Raw genomic sequence first — 21379 nt, 5'->3', positions numbered from 1 at the left:
AATTTCAGTTAGCATTAATACCCTCCAGTTCTATCCACGTAGTTGCAAATGGCAGGATTTCATTCTTTTTGATTGCCGAGTAATACTCCATTGTATGTATATATAGCACATCTTCTTTATCCATCGATAGACATTTGGGCTTTTTCCATACTTTGGCTATTGTTGCTAGGGCTGCTATAAACATGGAGGTGCATGTGTCCCTTCGAAACAGCACACCTGTATCCCTTGGATAAATGCCTAGTAGTGCAATTGCTGGGTTGTAGGGTAGTTCTATTTTTAGTTTTTTGAACAACCTCCATACTGTTTTCCAGAGTGGCTGCACCAGCTTGCATTCCCACCAACAATGCAAAAGAGATCCTCCTTCTCTGCATCCTCACCAACATCTGTTGTTGTCTGAGTTGATAACGTTAGCTATTCTGACAGGTGTAAGGTAATATCTCATTGTGGTTTTGATTTGTATTTCCCTGATGATGAGTGATGTTGACCATTTTTTCATGTGTCGGTTGGCCATCTGGATGTCTTCTTTGGAAATTTTTTTCAAAATGGTTTTAGCTGCTCTAGTTCCTTTGTGTTTCCATATAAAATTTAGAGTAAGTTAAAAAAATATCTTGCTAGGATTTTGATAGAAATTGTTTTAAACACATAGATCAATTTAGGGAAAACTCACATCTTTACTATGTTGAGTCTCCCAGTCCATGGATATGGTATGTCTTTCCATTTCTTCAGATATTTGATTTCTTTTCATAAGCATTTTGTAATTTTTAGCAAACAGATCCTGTACAAGTTTTGTTAGATTTATACTTAAGTATTTCATTCTGAGGAAATAATAAGTGGTATGGTGTTTTGTTTTGTTTTTAAGTTTAAGAGAGAGAGAGAGAGAGAGAGAGAGAGAGAGAGAGAGACAGAACGAGCAGGAGAGGGGCAGAGAGAGAGGGAAAGAGAGAATCCCAAGCAGGCTCTTCACTGTCAGCTTGCAGCCAGAATCAGGGCCTGAACTCATGAACCATGAGATCATGACCTGAGCTGAAACCAAGAATCAGACAGTTAACGGACTGAGCCACCCAGGTGCCCCAATGGTATTGTGTTTTAAATTTCTGTTCCCATATGTTCTTTGCCAATATATAGGTATATGATTGATTTTTGTTTTTTGATCTTATATCCTACAACTTTCTTGAACTCACTTATTAGTTCTATGCACTTTGGGGAGTTATTTAGGTTTTTACTGTTGAGTTTTAAAATTCTTAACATAGTTTGGATACAAGTCTTATATTGAATATATGATTTGCTAGTCTATAGCTTAACTTTTTTGGTCTCTTTGCAGTGTCTTTTGCAGAGTAAAAGTTTTACATTTTTGATGTATATCAACATATCAATTTTTTTCTTTTATGGATTATGCTTTTGATGTCATGTTTAAGAGATCATATTTAAGAACTTATTGCTTAATCTTAAGTCACAAAAGTTTTCTCCTATGTTTTCTTCTAAAAGTGTTATAGTTTTTTGTTTTATATTTTGAGTTAACCTTTATATGAGTAAGGCTTAGATCAAGATACTTTTTTAACATATAAATGTCTAATTGTTCCAACATTACTTGTTGAAAAGATTATCCTTTCTCAATTGAATATTGCTTTCGTAACTTTGTCAAAATCCTACTGCCCTTATTTGTGTAGGTCCACTTTTGGACTATTCTGTTCCATTAATATACGTGTCTCTTTGCCAACACAACACTATCTTCATTACAGTTCTTTATAGTAAGTCTTAAAATTGGGAAATTAATCCAACCTTATCCTTTTCAAAATTGTTTTAGCTTCTCTAGTTCATTTGTCTTCCCATATAAATTTATAATAATCTTGTCTACAATGAAAAAAATCTTGCTGGGATTTTTATTGGAATGGCATTAAATAAATCTATTGATCAATTTGGGGAGTACTGACATCTTTGTCAGTCTGTTGAATCTTCTGATCCATGAGCATTGTATGTCTCTCCATTTATTTTGGTCTTTTATCTGCATTTCATAGTTTTTGGTACACAGATACTATATGTTTTGCAATATTTATACCTAAGTATTTCATGAGGGCACATTATAAATTTTAAAAATTTGGTTTCCAAAGGCTCACTGCTAGTACACAGAAATATATTGGGGCACCTTGGTGGCTCAGTTGGTTGAGTGTCCCAACTTTGTCTCAGGTCATGATCTCATGGTTTGTGGGTTCGAGCCCTATATCAGGCTCTGTGCTGACAGCTCAGAGCCTGGAGCCTGCTTTGGATTCTGTGTGTCTCTCTCTCCCCATCCCTGCTTACACTCTGCTTCTCTCTCAAAAATAAATAAAACATTTAAAAAATTAAAAAAAAAAAGAAATACAATTGACCTTTGTGTATTGATCCTGTATTCCATAGCTTTGCTAAACTCACTTATTCTAAGAATATTTTTGTAGATTTCTTAGGATCTTCTATATAGCTATCTCGTCATTTGCAAATAGGGGTAAGTTTTTGTTTCTTCCTTTCTAATCTGAATGTCTTTGATTTCTTTTTCTTGCTTTATTATACTGGCTAGGACTTCTAGTATGAAGATGAATATGAGTTATGAGGATAGACATCCCTGCCTTGTTAATGATCCTAGGAGTCTTTCACCATTAAGTACAATGTAGGTTTTTTAAAGTTGCTCTTAATCAGGTGGAAGAATTCCTTCACTTGGAGCAATTCCCAGTTTGCTGAATGTTTTTACCATGAATGATACTGAATTTTTTCAAGTGTTTTTTCTGAATCAATAGACATGATCATGTAGTCTTTATTTGGACCATTAAGATGGTGATTACATCGATTGATTTTCAAATACTGAATCCATATTGCACAGCTAGTATGAATCCCACTCAATCATTGTGTATTATTCTACTTATATATTGCTATATTCAAATTACTAATAGTTTGTTGAGGACTTTATCATCTATGTTCATGATAAATATTGGTCTGAGGTTTCCTTGTACTATCTTTGTCCAGTTTGATATCAGGGTAATGCTGTCCTCATAAAATGAGGACAGATTAATGCAAATGGTGTTATTCCTTTTTCAAATGTTTGATAGAACTCACCAATGAAATCACCTGGGCCTGAAGATCTCTTTTTTTTTTTTCTCAATGTTTATTTATTTTTGAGAGACAGAGAGAGACAGAGCATGATTGGGGAAAGGGCAGAGGGGAGAGGAATACACAGAATCCGAAGCAGGCTCCAGATTCTGAGCTTTCAGAATGGAGCCTGATGCGGGGCTCAAACTCATGAACTGCGAGACCATGACCTGAGCTGAAGTCAGACACTTAACCAACTGAGCCACACAGGTGCCCCTTGGTTTCTTTTTTTTTTTTCTTTTAAGCTTTTAAACTATGAATGCAATTTTTTTAATACTTAAAGGATTATTCAGATTATGTACTTGATCTTGGGTACATTCTGGAGTTTATGATTTTTGAAGAACCAGTTTATTTCATCTAAGGTGTCAGAATTGTGGGCAGAGTTACTTGTAGTATTCCTTTATTATTCTGTTATGTCTGCTAATTGCTTCTTTCATTCCCAATGTTGATACTTTGATATTTTCATTTTAGTAGGCAATTGACCTAGGTGGGTTCAAACCATAAGTTCTAATCAAACTCCTCCTGGTAATGGTTTCATTGTCAATTCCCCTTTCCATACCTTTGTAGTGCAGTGAATCACTGCCTCATATATGCCAGCCAGTGGCCACTGGGACCTTGGTATTCACGTGGGTTTTAGGTCAGTTCTCAAAGTATGCAATTTAGGATCTGAATCATGCATGTGCAGCTTGGATGTGAACCTAGAAGTTCATAAACAACTTTATGGAGTCACTTTACCAAGCTCCTCTCTGTAATATCTTGGTGTTTCCCAGTTCCCAAGGGCTCTCTCTTTCTGTCCTCTGGCCCACAACTGGGGCTTAATTTACTTATCTCCCCTGCCCATTTCCCATAACTGCACCCACATCTGGGGCCAAGTGGATGGGAGGAGAAAGAGAAGATTGCAACAGGTCCTCACTCACCCTCTTGGGACCACAGCCCTTTCTACTGGAGAGGAGAGTTCCCTTCAGAGCTTGAGGGGCCTGTAGCTCCTGCTGCCACCATCACTGCCAGGAGAACTTTCCTGCTACTTGGGTCTGAACAAGAGGGCTTGTCCTGGAGCTCTCTCTGTCTGCTTACTCAGAGGTCTCCCCTGAGTCCAGACTGGAAAATACTGGAAGGAAAAAAGTTATAAATTCACCACCTGTTCAGTGTTAATTCAAATTATGGTCTTCTCCAATCTGCTTGTGGCTATTTAACATCTAGGGTGCTCAAACAGCTCCCCCACGCATTCTGTCCAGGTTTTCTAGCTGCACAAAGTGAAGTATTCTCATTTCATCCTACTCAGAACTGGAATTGGGCTGAACTGAATTTTAGAAGACTTACTCTGGCTGTTGGAGTCTCTCGAGTCCACAGTCTGGGAACCCAGGTGGCCGAACCAAGGTAGAGGCCATACAGGTGAAGGACAGCAGGCAGATACAAAACTGTTCAGGGCTGGTGCTCACAGGATCTCATGACAGCTGAATTTGAGAGGTGAAGGAGGGCAGGAGTAAACAGGACATTCAGGACACTTGGCCAACTTCCAGATCTGGAAGATAACCTAAGACTATGATGAGGGCAGTTTCAAGGCAGTGGGCAGTGGGTCAGGTGGGGCAGTGGGAAGAAGCCAGGAGAGGAGTTGAGGCTACAGGAGAGAAAGAACAGCAGTGTAACCAGGTCCCTTTGGAGTCACACAGGGGTGCATGCAGGGAGGTTGCTAAGTCTGACGGCAGAGAGCTGAGGTGGTCCGGAAGGTGGGCTTTTTGGTTCTATGGAATGAGAAGGAGGCAAGGTCTTTTTCTGGAGTGTATTGAGGATATGTAGAGTGGCAAGGACTTCAAGAGTCACTAGAAGATAGGGAAGGAGGCTGTCAGGGGAACCCCTAGAAGGGCTGGCACTGATAAAGGCCCAGCAGAAGCCCTGGGTCTGAGGGTGTGCTATCTATATGGTTGGGAGGGGTCGACCCTAAAGCTTGACTGTGTGGCATGTGTACCTTGGCTCAGCAAAGGGGCCCTACTAATACTGCCTGAAGGCAGAATGTGCAGTACTGAAGGGTCATCACCAAAACAGCAACAGCCTCACTGCTGTCAACTGAACAGCTACCACACTCAAGCTGCTGAGCTGAGCAGTTTGTGATATGATTTAATTTATTCCTCTTGACAACTGTAAGTGGTCTTTATCAATAGACATGCTTTGAGGGTAAGGAAGCAGAGTCACAAAGTGGTCAAGCAACACTGCCAAAGTGACCCAGCTAGCAAGTGGCACAGCCAGGATTCAAGCCCAGGGTTATCGGTTCCTGGGCTGCCACATGGTTAGGCAGAGGATATGTGGGTGTGACAGAAGCTAGACAAGCAGGTGAGGGAGGAAGACCCTTCCAAGGAGGAACTGAGAGATAGATACTGGGCCAGGCTAAGCAAGGGAGAAAAAAGGAAGAAGGCAGCTGCAGGAGGAGGAGCCAGGGTCTAGAAGGGAACTGGGAGGGTAGCTACTATGGCAACCAGAAAAGGGCCAGCCTCTGACTTCAAATTACTGAGCCAGAGCCCCAGGGTCCAGAGGTAGTTGTGTCGGGGAGGCGGAAATCTGAAGATGAAAGAGTGTGCCAATCAGAGGGCAAGGCCCAGGAGCTTGAGGACAAGCTCCACATCCAAGCTCCCTGTTGGACCTGAGGGCTGAGATGATGGAAAGCAATCCCAGCAGGGGCACCAAGATGCCAGGATTTGGATGAATGACGGGCTTGGGGAGGTGAATGCTGGAGATGGGCATGACCCTGGTCCTAGTCCCCAGCCCCTCTCAGACCGAGGGGGCTGCCTAGATGTAAGTTCATTTTCCTGATTGTGTTCTTCTTCCTGGAGGTACCACATTCTGATGAACCCACAGGGACCTTTTCAAAAAGATGAGTGATTGAGGGGCGACTGGGTGGCTCAGTCGGTTAAGCGTCTGACTTCGGCTTAGGTCATGATCTCACGGTTTGTGAGTTCGAGCCCTATATCAGGCTCTGTGCTGACAGCTCGCAGCTCGCAGCTCAGAGCCTGGAGCCTGCTCCCAATTCTGTGTCTCCTTCTCTCTCTGCCCCTCCCCCACTTGTGCTCTGTCTCTATCAAAAATAAATAAATGTAAAAAAAATAAGTAAATAAATAAATAAATAAAAAGATGAGTGATGGAGCAAAGGCGCATGTGCAAGCCAGCCCTAGCAGGCCCAGCACAACCTCAGAAGATCCAGCCACTAGATGGCAGCTGTAGACATCAGATAAAGCCTTCCACAGTCAAAGGACACCTGCATTTAGAAGCTACTAAAAGAGCAGATCATCCAGTCCTGGGGTTGCCTGATTCCACATCAGAATATCAAGAAGACTCCATGCCCTTCCTTACACAGATTCTTCTAGCAACACACGAGAAAAGGCTTGTGAATCTGAGATGAAGGAAAGACTCTCCTGAAACACTGGTGAGCTCTGCTCTTTCTGGTGACATGGGGCCCTGCCCATCTCCAGCCCGGCCAGAAGGTCCCCTGATCAGCTGCCCAGGACATCACCTGAGGCCCCAGCCACCAGCCTCCTAGAGCTCCATGTGCTCACTCTTCCCAGGCTCCCCTTGTCTGGCATGCTGCCTGAGGCGGGAAGCCTGACCATTCACTAGCTGCAGCCTATGTAGGCGTAGATGTTGTCTTGAGCATTCCATGGCAACTGGGCAGAGGCCCACAGGAGTACACAAGCAGGATGATCCCAGATTGGGGTTTAGCAGGTGGATATGCTGAAAGGTCAAGAGGCCAACAAGGGCCTGGCAAGGAAGGGGCTTCACAGGAGACCCATGGGAAAGGCTGCATAGCGGGAAGGGTGGGTGGACAGAAGAAGGCAGGGAGGTCAAAGGACAAGGGTCTTCGGGAGCTTGAAGACAGATGTGGGGACGATCAGTAATAGGGACAGCAAGATATGGTCAGCAATGACAAAACAATGGAAGACTTGTGAGGGGTAGGGGGAGAGGGGACAGTCCTAAGAGATGGCCAAAGATGATGCCAGAACTTGCAACCTTCAGTGAAGTTGCAGGAGATAAGGGTGAGCAGCAGGAGCCCTGCATGCAGAGCAGCTCCACGTAAAAGAGTCAGGCACTTCTGGGGCAGGCCACCACCTGACACAGGCTTCCCTGAAGCTGAAAAAGAGCCTCCAAGAAAGAACAAAGGACAAGGAGGGGAGCAGGGTATGCCACAGGGTGTGGTGTAAGTGAGGGGCACAGAGAGAAGGCTAGGGAGGGAAGAGCCCTCCAGCACAAAGGAGAAACAGAGGACAGTGGCTGAGGATAGCAGGGACAGGTGGGTTCATTTCTTCCTAAGAAGCAGTAAGGACAATAAATAAGGAAAAGAGAACTCCATTTAAAACAAGCCAATAAGTTTTGTTGGTTGTTTCCTTTGCTGTGCAGAAGCTTTTTATCTTTATAAGGTCCCAGTAGTTCATTTTTGCTTTTAATTCCCTTGCCTTTGGGGATGTGTCAAGTAAGAAATTGCTACGGCTGAGGTCAGAGAGGTCTTTTCCTGCTTTCTCCTCTAGGGTTTTGATGGTTTCCTATCTCATCTTCAGGTCCTTTACCCATTTTGAGTTTATTTTTGTGAATGGTGTGAGAAAGTGGTCTAGTTTCAATCTTCTGCATGTTGCTGTCCAGTTATCCCAGCACCATTTGTTAAAGAGACTGTCTTTTTTCCATTGGATATTCTTTCCTGCTTTGTCAAAGATTAGTTGGCCATATGTTTGTGGGTCTAGTTCTGGGGTTTCTATTCTATTCCATTGGTCTATGTGTCTGTTTTTGTGCCAATACCATGCTGTCTTGATGATTACAGCTTTGTAGTAGAGGCTAAAGTCTGGGATTGTGATGCCTCCTGCTTTGGTCTTCTTCTTCAAAATTACTTTGGCTATTCAGGGCCTTTTGTGGTTCCATATGAATTTTAGGATTGCGTGTTCTAGTTTCGAGAAGAATGCTGGTGAAATTTTGATTGGGATTGCATTGAATGTGTAGATAGCTTTGGAAGCTTCTGCACAGCAAAGGAAACAACCAACAAAACTAAAAGGCAACCAATGGAATGGGAAAAGATATTTGCAAATGACATATCAGACAAAGGGTTAGTATCCAAAATCTATAAAGAGCTCACCAAACTCCACACCCGAAAAACAAATAAGCCAGTGAAGAAATGGGCAGAAAACATGAATAGACACTTCCCTAAAGAAGACATCCGGATGGCCAACAGGCACATGAAAAGATGCTCAACGTCGCTCCTCATCAGGGAAATACAAATCAAAACCACACTCAGATACCACCTCACGCCAGTCAGAGTGGCCAAAATGAACAAATCAGGAGACTATAGATGCTGGAGAGGATGTGGAGAAATGGGAATCCTCCTGCACAGTTGGTGGGAATGCAAACTGGTGCAGCCACTCTGGAAAACAGTGTGGAGGTTCCTCAAAAAATTAAAAATAGACCTACCCTATGACCCAGTAATAGCACTGCTAGGAATTTACCCAAGGGATACAGAAGTTACTGATGCATAGGGGCACTTGTACCCCAATGTTTATAGCAGCACTCTCAACAATAGCCGAATTATGGAAAGAGCCTAAATGTCCATCAACTGATGAATGGATAAAGAAATTGTGGTTTATATACACAATGGAGTACTACGTGGCAATGAGAAAGAATGAAATATGGCCCTTTGTAGCAACGTGGATGGAACTGGAGAGTGTGATGCTAAGTGAAATAAGTCATACAGAGAAAGACAGATACCATATGTTTTCACTTTTATGCGGATCCTGAGAAACTTAACAGAAACCCATGGGGGAGGGGAAGGAAAAAAAAAAAAAAGAGGTTAGAGTGGGAGAGAGCCAAAGCATAAGACACTCTTAAAAACTGAGAACAAACTGAGGGTTGATGGGGGGTGGGAGGAGGGCACCTTTTGGGATGAGCACTGGGTGTTATATGGAAACCAATTTGACAATAAATTTCATATATTGAGGGGCGCCTGGGTGGCGCAGTCGGTTAAGCGTCCGACTTCAGCCAGGTCACGATCTCGCGGTCCGTGAGTTCGAGCCCCGAGTCAGGCTCTGGGCTGATGGCTCGGAGCCTGGAGCCTGTTTCCGATTCTGTGTCTCCCTCTCTCTCTGCCCCTCCCCCGTTCATGCTCTGTCTCTCTCTGTCCCAAATAAATAAATAAACGTTGAAAAAAAATTAAAAAAAAATTTCATATATTGACTAAATAAATAAATAAATAAATAAATAAATAAAACAAGCCAATAAAAACAAGGTAGTTGCCTGGGCGCCTGGATGGCTTATTCAGTTAAGCATCTGACTCTTGATCTTGGCTTAGTTCATGATCTCGCAGTTTGTGGGATCGAGCCCTGCACCAGCACAGATCCTGCTTAGGATTCTCTCTCTGCCCCCTCCCTCTCTCTGCCCCTCTCCCTCTTGTGCTCTCTCTCTCTCTCTCAAAATAAATAAATAAACTTAAAAATAATTTTTTGAAAACCAAGGTAGTTGCCAAAATGAGCACTGCCCTCGACAGATATTTTGCGAGGCATCACCATCGCGTGGACATGGAGGACTGTAACAGCATCTCTGGGTCCTGTGGATGAGATGCCACAGTAGCTGCACGCCACCAGGGCAGGCAATCCCAGCCCTAGCAAGAACTGGTCCTGTAGGGTCTTGGCCTTCTGACCTCATCCCTTGAGGCATTTTTAGAAGTTACAGTCAGCCTTGGGGCCCGGCTGCCTATAGCACAGCAGGCCAAAGGGACCAGGTATAGCAGCCAGAAGGCCAGGACCCAATGGGAAAGCAAAGGCTGGAGAGAAGTGAACCATGTGGCCTGGAGTCAGCGAGGGGCAGGGCTCAGAGCACACCATCAGGGTGGACCCCACATCCATGCCTGCTGTTGCTCTCAGTTCAAGTGTCCTCCTGACGGTGGCCCTGTCCTGTAATCCTTCCTTCCACTGTTCCCTTGTGAAAGGCTCCTCAACCTGCCCCATCTGATAGGGGGGGCTCAGCTTGCCTCTCTCATCCCATATCCTCTGTCCCCTCCTTTGGGAGTACTGGCCTAGGCTGGGCTGCCACTTAGTCCAATGCCAGCTCCCTTTTCCCACAATGGGTTCTGGGGCATGTATCCCTGTGTCCTTGGCCTCCTTCTCACTCTGCCTTCAGGCATAGCTCATCTCAACCTCCAATGGGTCAGGGGCACCATGGCTGCCTACTCTCAACCCCAGCCAGAGAGCTCCTCCAAGGCTGGGTCCAAGCCTGTGCCTGCTCATCTCTGACTTCCCCACACATGGCCCAGCCCCCAGGACCCAAGGGGACACCAATCAAGAGCCCTGTGTGACATACGCATGCACTTTAGCGTATAAGAAACATTTAGGCTTCAAGAAACCTCATGTTACTGTACTGCTTTCTTTCTTTCACAGACAGAAAAGAAGGCTTCTAGAGTCCACAATAAAAAGCAACTATAAAATGAGGGATCATTAAATGAAAAAACAACATCTAGGGAGTTTGAGCATCCCCTCGTGCACTTGGGGAAGTCTGCCCAATTTTTGGCTAAAAATCCATTTCTTTAGTGATTATTTACAAAAGATTAAAATAAAAATCTTTTTTCCCCCACACAGCAGAAAGAAAGATTTGACAACTGTGTCAATGTCATTTTTGTAAGTGCTGTGTGCTTCTGATCTCTTGGGACCTGATCAATGTGACATAGTAGTTGGGTGTGACAAATAAGGACAAGTAAACTCAAACAAGGAACCCCAGATACATAGGTAAGAGGTAGTGTAAGAGCCTTCACTAAGCAAAAAGGAAGAAATCTAACATTGATTGGAGAAAAGGCCATTGGATTTTAGGGCATTTGACAGGACATGATGCTTCAGTGCTTCCAAATCCTTGTGATAATTTGAAATATGTGTAAGTAATTTGTAGGCAAATAGGACCTTGCCCAGGAAAAGCCCAATGATAGCTGTTAGCCAAACCCTTTTTCAAAGGGGTCCAAATAACTGAAGTATTCAAATCTTCTGATGCAAGGTCCCTGGGCAAAAAGGTCATTCTGCTGTATGGGGGATTCTGCCACTGACCAAAGGTGCTCAGGCCTCCTGGGACGGGCACGTGGCTTCTGTGCTCTGGCTGCTGAACCAGTCAGTCCTCCTGGCTAAACTCTCCCTTCAGGAGCCCTGTGCACACAGCCAGATGGAGGCCCTAGCCCCAGATATTCCCAAGCCCACCCCTACCAGACTGTTCTCAAACCTCCCCTTGGTGACTGCCAGGCTGAGGGACAATGCAGCCCAAATGCATGCTGTGTCCCCAGCCACAGAGAACCCCCACAGTCCCTGAACACATCCTCCCCTCTGCTTCAGACATTCCCACTGCCTGGATAGTCTTCCTTCTTCCCTTCTCTCCTCACCTCCATCTCCATACTTCAAGCCCTTCTCTGTCCCTCAAAACCCAGCTCAGGTCTCAGCTCCTACAAGTGACCTTCCCTGACTTTGTTCCCCTCTCCCACCCATCCCAGTGGTGACAGCCTCCTACCTTACACTGTGCTAACTCACCTGCAAATTACTCTAACCTCCATGGGAACTGTCACGCCTCGTTCATAAAGTTTGAGTTCATGTAGGACTGTGCCATTTGAATGACATCCATTCCCTCTGAAATGTTAATATACAAGAGCACATACTGTGCAGAGGTCTATTAGGGGTTATTTTTTATATAATAAAAATTATTGTGGCCTGGAAATAGGTGGTTCCCTCCTTTTGCCCATTTTAATCTTTTTTTTTTTTTTTAAGTAGGCTCCATGCCCAGCATGGGCTTGAACTTACAACACTGAAATTGAGAGGTGCGTGCTCTACTGACTGAACCAGCCAGGTGCCCCCAACTTTTGCTCATTTTAGACAACTGGCAGGTTAAAGCCAGAAATATAAAACTGGAAGAATATTCCAATATACCAATACACTGAAGAATACAATATTCCAATATACTCAAGAATATTTACAAAGATAGCAAATAAAAATATAGATTAATATTTAAAAAAACTGGAAGAGCTCAAAAGGCCAAGTTTCAGGTGCCCAAGAGATCAGTTACTTCTACAGAGAGCAGGGGCAGATATGCACAGCTGAGGGGTGGGCTCCAGGAGTGTGTCCAGGTCCTGGGCTCTGCAGAAGGTCCACAGCTAGGGCAGGGCTGGCAGGGGAAGGGCCACTGTCACAGCACCCACACTCCTGACTGACACAGACACTTCTTTAGGAGGTGCAGGCATACCCCCAAGGTGATCATGACTCGTCCCTCTGCATCCACCAGTGACATGTCCCCACCCAGAGGGGAGGGCAGCTGCCTTCTCAGAGATGCAGCCCCCCTGGGGCTGCTGTGCCACATTTCATGCTGTTGGAGGTAGGTCATTTTAAGACAGTGAAAGAATATTTTTCCCCTTCCCTTTTCAAACACCCTGGGGTGCTTGACCTTCTGCGGTTGATTCTGTCATATCACTTACTACCAGCTGTGGGCAGGATGATTTATGAGTGCTGGGGCACACTCCCCAACAACAGTGCTGGGATGAATGGAATTACTAGCACCCATAGCAGTACACACCTCCCATGTGTTATCACGTAATCCTCCTGGCAACTGAGCAGGAGTGTGAAAGATGAGGAATCTGGAACTCAGAAATATTCACTGGTTTGACCAAGGCCCCAGAGCTGGATGGGAGCTCACAGAAAAGCCTTGCCAACCACCCATTTTATAGATGGAATGAGGTCCCAAGGGACACAGTGACTTGCCCAAGGTCAGATCTGACCCTCCTTGACTCAGCACCCTGTCCATAGTACCACAGAACATTCTACCAAATTTGGAAAGTGAATGGCAAAAGAAACACAAAGTAGCCCAGAAAGACAACCTTGGAGTCATGAAGTACCCTTGGGACCCCCAGCCCCAGCCCAGCTCTGTGCTGGAACCTCCCATCATGTCCCCTACCAACACTTTCCCTTTTGTAGTCCACTGATTTGTTTCCCAGACTAAGCAGAAATCGGTCTCACCCCTTTCTCCACTGGTTCTGCTTATGTCTTCCAGTGCCACAAAAACAAAAACAAAAACAGAAACACAGGTCTGCATCCTTATTCACATTCTCTGACCCTTCAAAATTTCAATATGAGTAGGCTCTACCTGGCCTTCCCTTCTCCAGATTAAACGTCATCAGGGGCGCCTGGGTGGCGCAGTCGGTTAAGCGTCCGACTTCAGCCAGGTCACGATCTCGCGGTCCGCGAGTTCGAGCCCCGCGTCGGGCTCTGGGCTGATGGCTCGGAGCCTGGAGCCTGTTTCCGATTCTGTGTCTCCCTCTCTCTCTGCCCCTCCCCCGTTCATGCTCTGTCTCTCTCTGTCCCAAAAATAAAAAAAAAAATAAAAAATAAATAAAAAAAAAAAAATAAACGTCATCAGTTCCTTCATCTGTTCTAGTGGTGACAGGTATAGAGAAACCACAACACCCCAATCCTCCTCTCCAAAGATGATTCTAGCATGGACAAGGGTGTCCTGGCTGCTCTGCACACTGGCCCCACAACAGATCCTCCAGTGCCAAGCCCAGTGGTGGGCCCTGAGGTCACCATGGAAACAAGATACACAGGATCTCTCTGCCCTGGAGGAACTAAGGTTTTATGAAAAGGATGGATAATAAGTAAATAAACAAGTCAGTCAACTAATAATGAAACATTGCAGTGGAGAAAATAACAAGGATTCTGTCATGAAGCTGTCCTAAGAAGGGAACAACTTAAAACACTCTGAAGTGTTATTAAGCTGAGACCTGAAGGATGAAAGCCAGGCAGGCCAAGAGTAGGAGCAGTAGTGTTCTAGGCAGAGAAGAAAGGCCAACGAGTACAAAGGTCCTGAGGCGGGAGCTGAGTATAGTGAGGAGGGAGACAGGCGGGGAAGGAGGCCATAGACTGTCATACAGCATAAGGAACTCAGATTTTACCCTAAGAGCACTGACAAGCCACCTGAGATTACTGTGTGTGTGTGGTAAAATATACATAACATTTAACATTTTAAACATTTTACATATATAATCCAGTGATATTTAGTACATTCACAATGTTGTGCAACCATCACAACATTTTCACTACCCAAAAAGAAATCCTGTACCCACTAAGCAGACACTTCTCAACCTCTTTCCCCAGTTCCTGGCAACCACTACTCTGCTTTCTGTCTCTCTGGACTTGCCTATTGTGGACATTTCATGTGAACAGAATCATAAAACATATGGCCTTCTGTATCTGTCTTCTTAACGTGTGTTCAAGGTTCATCCATGTCATAGCATGCATTAGTACTTCGTCCCTTTTCCTTGCTCAGTAATATTCCACTGAATGGACATACCACACTTATTCATTCATTCATCTGATGATGGACATTTGAGCTATGTTCACCTTTTGGCTCTTGTGGATAGTGATGCTATTAACATTCATGTACAAGTTTTTGTTTGAAAACATGTTTTCAGTTCTTTTTTGCTTGAAAACGTGTTTTCAGTTCTTTCAGTGTTCAGTTCTTTCCACTGAATGGAGTGGAAGTGCTAGGAACATAGGGGTAATTATGCTTAACTCAGTGAGAAAGCACTAGAACATTTTCCATAGTAGCTGCACTATTTTACATTCCTATTGGCAATGTATGAGGGTTCCTATCTTCCATATCCCTGCCAATGCTTACTTTCCATTGTTTTGTTGTTGGGTTTTTGTTTTTGTTTTGATAATAGCCATCCTAACAGGTGTGAAGTGGTATTTCATGATTCAGATTTTCATTTTCTTAATGACTAACAATGTTGATTATCTTTTCATGTGTTTATTGGCCATTTGTGTCTTCTTTGAGGAAATGTCTATTCAAGTACTCTGCCCACTAATATTCTGGATACTAGCCTCATCAAAAACATGTCTTGCAAATATTCTCTCCCATTCTGTGAGTTGTCTTTTCCCTTTCTTAATAAATGTCCTTAGATGCACAAAAGTTTTAAATTTTGATAAAGTGTAATTTATGTATTTTTTTTTTTTTTTTGTCTTTGGCTGCCTGTGCTTTTGGTGTTATATCTAAACAACCACTGCCAAACCCAAGGTCATGAAGATTTACTCCTTTTTCTTCCTTCGGGTATTATGGTTTTGGCCCTTATATTTAGGTCTTTGATGCATTTGAGTTAAGTCTTTGTATATGGAGTGAGGTAGGAGTCTAACTTCATTCTTTTACATGTGGACATCCAGCCATCCCAGCACCTTTGTTGAAGAGACTATCCTTTCTCCATTGAATGACCTTGGTACCCTCGCTGAAAATCCATTGATCATAGATGTATAGTTTATTTCTAGACTCTTAATTTTATTTCATTCATCTGTATGTCTGTCCTTAGGTCAGTACCATACTGTTTTGATTTATAGTAAACTAGCTTTATAGTAAGTTTTGATGTTGAAAAGAGTTCTCTTAACTTTGTCTTCCTTTCCAACATTGTTTTGACTACTTTGGGTTCCCTGGAATGTTTTTTTCTACCTCTAAGAAAAAAGGTCATTGTAATTTTGATATGGATTATACTGAATCTATACATTGCTTTGGGTTGTATTGTTGTCTTAGTAATATTAAGCCTTCCAATCCACGAACACAGATGTCTTTCCATTTATTTAGGTTTTCATTAATTTCTTTCAGTAATTTTTTTAATTTAAAAATTTTTTAAGTTTTCAGTGAAATTTCATATTCTTGGTTAAATTTACTCTTCAGAATTTATTTGTGACGATGCTTAAAGGAAATTGTTTTCTTAATCTCTTTTTTTTGGATTGTTCATTGTGGGTATATAGAAATATAAGTGATATTTGTTGATCTTGTGCCCTGCAGCTTTGCTGAATTTGTTTATTAGCTCTCATAGGGTTTTTTCGTGGATTCTTTGGCATTTTCTATATGTAGAATTGCATCATCTATGTGCCAATAGAAAGTTTTACTTCTTCCTTTCCAATTTTTCCTTTTGTTTCCTTTTCTTGTCTAGAACTTCAAGTACAATGTTGAATAGCCATGGTGAAAATGGGATCCTTGTCTTGTTCCTCATCTTAGGGGAAAACTTCAGTTTTTTACCATTGAATATGAAGCCAGCTGTGGGTTTTTCATAAATGGCCTTCATCATATTTGCTGATGTTTTTATCAAGAAAGGGTGTTAGATTTTGTCAAATCCTTTTTCTGCATCAATTGAGATGATCACATAAGTGAGGATTTTTTCCTTCAATCAGTGAAGTATACTATATTGATTGGTTTCTTATGTTGAACTGCCCTTGTAATTCCTGGGATAAATCCCACATGGTCATGGTGTATAATCCTTTTGATATGCTGTTGGATTTTGTTTGCCAGTATTGTGTTGAGGAGTTGAGGGGTTGAGATGTTGAATCTATATTCATAAGGGATAATGGTCTATAGTTTTCCTTTCTTGTGATGCCTTTGTTTGGCTTTGGTATAGGGGCAGACTCACAGAATAAGTTAGAAAGTGTTTCCCTCCCCTTAATTTTTTTGGAAGAGTTTGAGAAAGACTGGTATTAATTCTTCTTTAAATGTTTAGTAGAATTCATCAGTGAAACCATCTAGTCCTGGGCTTTTCTTTGTTGGGAGACTTTTGAGAACTGATTCAATCTCTTATTACAGAACTGCTAAGATTTTCTATTTCTTCTTTAGTTGGTTTAGTAACTTGTGTGTTTCTAGGAATTTGTCCATTTCATCTATGTAGTCTAATTTATTGGTGTACAATTGTTCATAGTATTGTTTTATAATCCCTTTTATTTCTGTAATTTCAGCAGTAATGTCCTCACTTTCATTTCTGATTTTAGTAATTTGAGTCTTCTCTCTTTTTTTCCTAGTCAGTCTAGCTGAAGGTTTGGCAACTTTGTTGATCACCTTAAAGAAGCAACTTTTAGTTTCATTGTTTTTTTTTATTATTTTTCTATTCTCTATTTCATTTATCTCAACTCTGATATTTGTTGTTTCCTTCCTTCTACTACTTTTGGGTTTAGTTTGGTCTTCCTTAAAATGTAAGATGTAAAGCTTGATTACTGATTTGAGATTTTCTGTCTTTTTAAATGTATATTTTATAGCTATAAATATCCCTCTGAGTACTGCTTTTGCTGTATCCCATATATTATGGCATGTTGTGTTTTCATTTTCATTCTTCTCAAAGTATTTTTTTAATTTCCCTTGTGATTTCATCTTTGAATCAAGGGTTGTTCAAGAGTGTGTTATTTAATATCTACATATTTTTTAATTTTCTTCTGTAATTGATTTCTAGTTTCATTTCACTGTGGTTAGAAAAGATACTTTGTATGATTTCAATCTTCTTAAACTTATTGAGACTTGTTTTGTGGCCTAACATTTAGTGTATCATGGAGAACTTTCTATATGCACTTGAGAAGGGTATGTGTGTCCCACTGTTGTTGGGTGAGTGTTCTGTATATGTTTGTTAAGTCTAGTTGGTTTATAGCACTCAAGAGGTGTAAGTAATGCAGTGATATGATCAGATTCCCACTTTTTAACATGTCATTTTGCCTGCTGTTTGGGGAACTGACTGAAAGCAGGAAGACAGTGAGGAGGTTTTCAGACATTCAGGTAAGAGGGGATGGTGCCTGGACTGGGGTTGTGAGGGGTGGCAGAAAAGCTAGAGAGTAGGCTTCCTGCTGGATGAGAGATAGTCCATAGCCTAGGAAGGGACAGATAGGCCTTGGGATGACCTGAAGGGGGTCCATCTGGAGCACCATCTATGCCCTTGACCCAGCTGGTAGCTATGAGCCAGAGTCAAGGAGAACCACACTAGGCTGTCTTCCCTTATTTGGGGTTACCTGAATCTGACCCCATGTGAAAAGTTGCAAACCACAACTCTTTAACATCAGCCTGAGAACTGTGGGAGAAAGATATTGCCTTGCAGAGATGCCACCACAAGAACTCTTTCTCAAGAAATAATCAGGTAACCCCAACGTTTTTATAAAAGCACAGTACCTTTTTGAAGTCTTCACCTTCACATGCATTAGTTCATTTATGTTTCAAAACACCAAAAGGAGAGGAATCCTACCATTTCTCATTAACACATAGCAAGTGCTACCTTGAATTGTACCTGAATGTTTGCCCTATGTCCCTACCCAGGAGGCTAACCCCTTGGGAACACAAGACATGTGCTATGTCTCCAGCCCCTGACCATGCCTAAGGGGTATGAAACGAAGGAAGGTGAGCCTGAGGCAACTCCCTCAGGGGTCCCAACCCTCTTAGAGGAAGTCCAGGCTTAGAAATTACTAGCACTTCCCAGCTGAGTTAACAAGTACTTCCACCCCAGGTGCAGAAGAAACCCTGTCCATTGGCTGTCCCAGGAAAATTGTTCCAGAATGATGAATCCAATAAATACTACCTGCTACGTTATTTTCAGAAGGTTCCTAGAATATGATTCAATTAATTTATTTCTTTTTTTTTAATACGAAGTTTATTCGTCAAATTGGTTTCCATACAACACCCAGTGCTCATCCCAACAGGTGCCCTCCTCAATATCCATCACCCACTTTCCCCTCCCTCCCACCCCCCATCAACCCTCAGTTTATTCTGTTTTTAAGAGTCTCTTATGGTTTGCCTCCCTCCCTCTGTAACTTCCCCCCCCTTCCCCTCCCCCATGGTCTTCCGTTAAGCTTCTCAGGATCCACATAAGAGTGAAAACATATGGTATCTGTCTTTCTCTGTATGACTTATTTCACTTAGCATCACACTCAGTTTCATCCACATTGCTACAAAGGGCCACATTTCATTCTTTCTCATTGCCAAGTAGTATTCCATTGTATATATAAACCACAACTTCTTCATCCATTCATCAGTTGCTGGACATTTAGGTTCTTTCCATAATTTGGCTATTGTTGAAAGTGCTGCTATAAACATTAGGGTACAAGTGCCCCTATGCATCAGCACTCTTGTATCCCTTGGGTAAATTCCTAGCAGTGCTATTGCTGGATCATAGGGTAGGTCTATTTTTAATTTTTTGAGGAACCTCCACACTGTTTTCCAGAGCGGCTGCACAGTTTGCATTCCCACCAACAGTGCAAGAGAGTTCCCATTTCTCCACATCTTCTCCAGCATCTATAGTCTCCTGATTTGTTCATTTTAGCCACTCTGACTGACATGAGGTGATATCTCAGTGTGGTTTTTATTTGTATTTCCCTGATGAGGAGTGACATTGAGCATCTTTTCATGTGCCTGTTGGCCATCTGGATGTCTTCTTTAGAGAAGTGTCTATTCATATCTTCTGCCCATTTCTTCACTGGATTATTTTTTTTTTTCAGGTGTGGAGTTTGGTGAGTTCTTTATAGATTTTGGAAACTAGCCCTTTGTCCAATATGTCATTTGCATATATCTTTTCCCATTCCATCAATTGCCTTTTAGTTTTGCTCATTGTTTCCTTTGCAGTGCAGAAGCTTTTTATCTTCATGAGGTCCCAATAGTTCATTTCTGCTTTTAATTCCCTTGCCTTTGGGGATGTGTCAAGTAAGAAATTGCTGTGACTGAAGTCAGAGAGGTTTTTTCCTGCTTTCTCCTCTATGGTTTTGATGGTTTCCTGTCTCACATTCAGGTCCTTCATCCATTTTGAGTTTATTTTTGTGAATGGTGTAAGAAAGTGGTCTAGTTTCATTCTTCTGCATGTTGCTGTCCAGTTATCCCAGCACCATTTGTTAAAGAGACTGTCTTTTTTTCCATTGGATATTCTTTCCTGCTTTGTCAAAGATTAGTTGGCCATACTTTTGTGGGTCCAGTTCTGGAGTCTCTATTCTATTCCATTGGTCTGTCTGTTTTTGTACCAATGCCATGCTGTCTTGATGATTACAGCTTTGTAGTAGAGGCTAAAGTCTGGGATTGTGATGCCTCCTGCTTTGGTCTTCTTCTTCAATATTACTTTGGCTATTTGGGGTCTTTTGTGGTTCCATACAAATTTTAGGATTGCTTGTTCTAGCTTCAAGAAGAATGCTGGTGCAATTTTGATTGGGATTGCATTGAATATGTAGATTGCTTTGGGTAGTGTTGACATTTTAACAATATTTATTCTTCCAATCCATGAGCATGGAATGTTTTTCCATTTCTTCGTATCTTCTTCAATTTCCTTCATAAGCTTTCTATAGTTTTCAGCATACAGATCCTTTACATCTTGGGTTAGATTTATTCCTAGGTATTTTATGATTCTTGGTGCAATTGTGAGTGGGATCAGTTTCTTTATTTGTCTTTCTGCTGCTTCATTATTACTGTATAAGAATGCAACTGATTTCTGTACATTAATTTTGTATCCTGCGACTTTGCTGAATTTATGAAACAATCATTTTAATTATTTCATTTTATTTTACTCATGAGAAGCTAGAAAGAGGAAACTCATTCTTCCATGACCATCAGTGCTCCTACACTTAGCCAATGGGTGTCTTGAGCCATGTCATCCACACCACCAGCCACACCACCCACCATGTCATCCACCACAGTGGCTTTCCATAGACCTCCAAACAGAAAGCACAGGTCCTACTGGGGGTCCCAGCACAGCCCATGCCTGAAATGGCTCCAAAACCCTCCTTCACTGAGAAATGGAGTGGTATCTTGGGGATCCTGTGTCAAAGTCAGCATCACTGTTGACACACCAGAGTCACATGAGTGATGATCCCAAGGAAAAATCACCGGGGGTAAGGGGGAATCCATGCTCCAAATATGTGAGACCAAAAGAGAAGGTCAGAATGATATTAAATGACCATCAATGTGCACTGAGAAGCTAGTGCTGGGGGAGACCCCAATACAATAGACCAGGTATGGGGCATGGTGACTGACATTACCAGTCCCTCTCATCCTGTTTTGTGCTAGAGCTCCTTCCATAGGACTCAATGTCTCCCCAACCAGCCTGTGAGATAATCCTGGAGCGGAGAGGCTGTGATTTGTTCTCACATGGAGCCCTGCCTTCCTAAAAGAACCCCACATAGGTCTGAGAAAACACATGCCATTTTGCTTTAACTTCAGAAGAGTTACAGCTTCCCAATATCTCCTCCCTGAGTGTGTGTGGACCTAGTTTTCACCCATCAGAAACATTTGCTATCACTCTGGGTGGACAAGGCTATGGGAAGCAGACATTGTCACACACTGCTACAGTCATCTGATATTACAACCCCTATGGAAGTTAGCTTGACAATCTCTCAGAATTACAAAGGCACACTGCTATTAACCCAGCAACCCTACTTTCTAGAATGTATACTTCATTTATACTTTTATGAATGTGAAACAAAATGCAAGATTACTCATTGCAGTGCAGCATGTC

General features: G+C 42.5%; 1 protein-coding gene across 1 annotated transcript in view; it reads right to left on the bottom strand.

Annotated features, from left to right (window-relative positions):
* Nucleotides 1-4443: 4443 nt before the first annotated feature.
* The window catches only part of LOC116738406 (oxysterol-binding protein 2-like), a 51516-nt gene continuing 34580 nt past the window's right edge, over nucleotides 4444-21379 (bottom strand). The window contains exon 3 of the mRNA XM_032595422.1: nucleotides 4444-4571. Within this exon, the coding sequence (XP_032451313.1) occupies nucleotides 4540-4571 (32 nt within the window). The 3' untranslated portion in view covers nucleotides 4444-4539. The remainder of the gene's footprint in view (nucleotides 4572-21379) is intronic.

This window comes from Lynx canadensis, chromosome D3 (assembly GCF_007474595.2).
Source record: "Lynx canadensis isolate LIC74 chromosome D3, mLynCan4.pri.v2, whole genome shotgun sequence".
Classification (NCBI taxonomy): domain Eukaryota; kingdom Metazoa; phylum Chordata; class Mammalia; order Carnivora; family Felidae; genus Lynx; species Lynx canadensis.
This window is presented reverse-complemented; position numbering and strand designations above follow the sequence as displayed.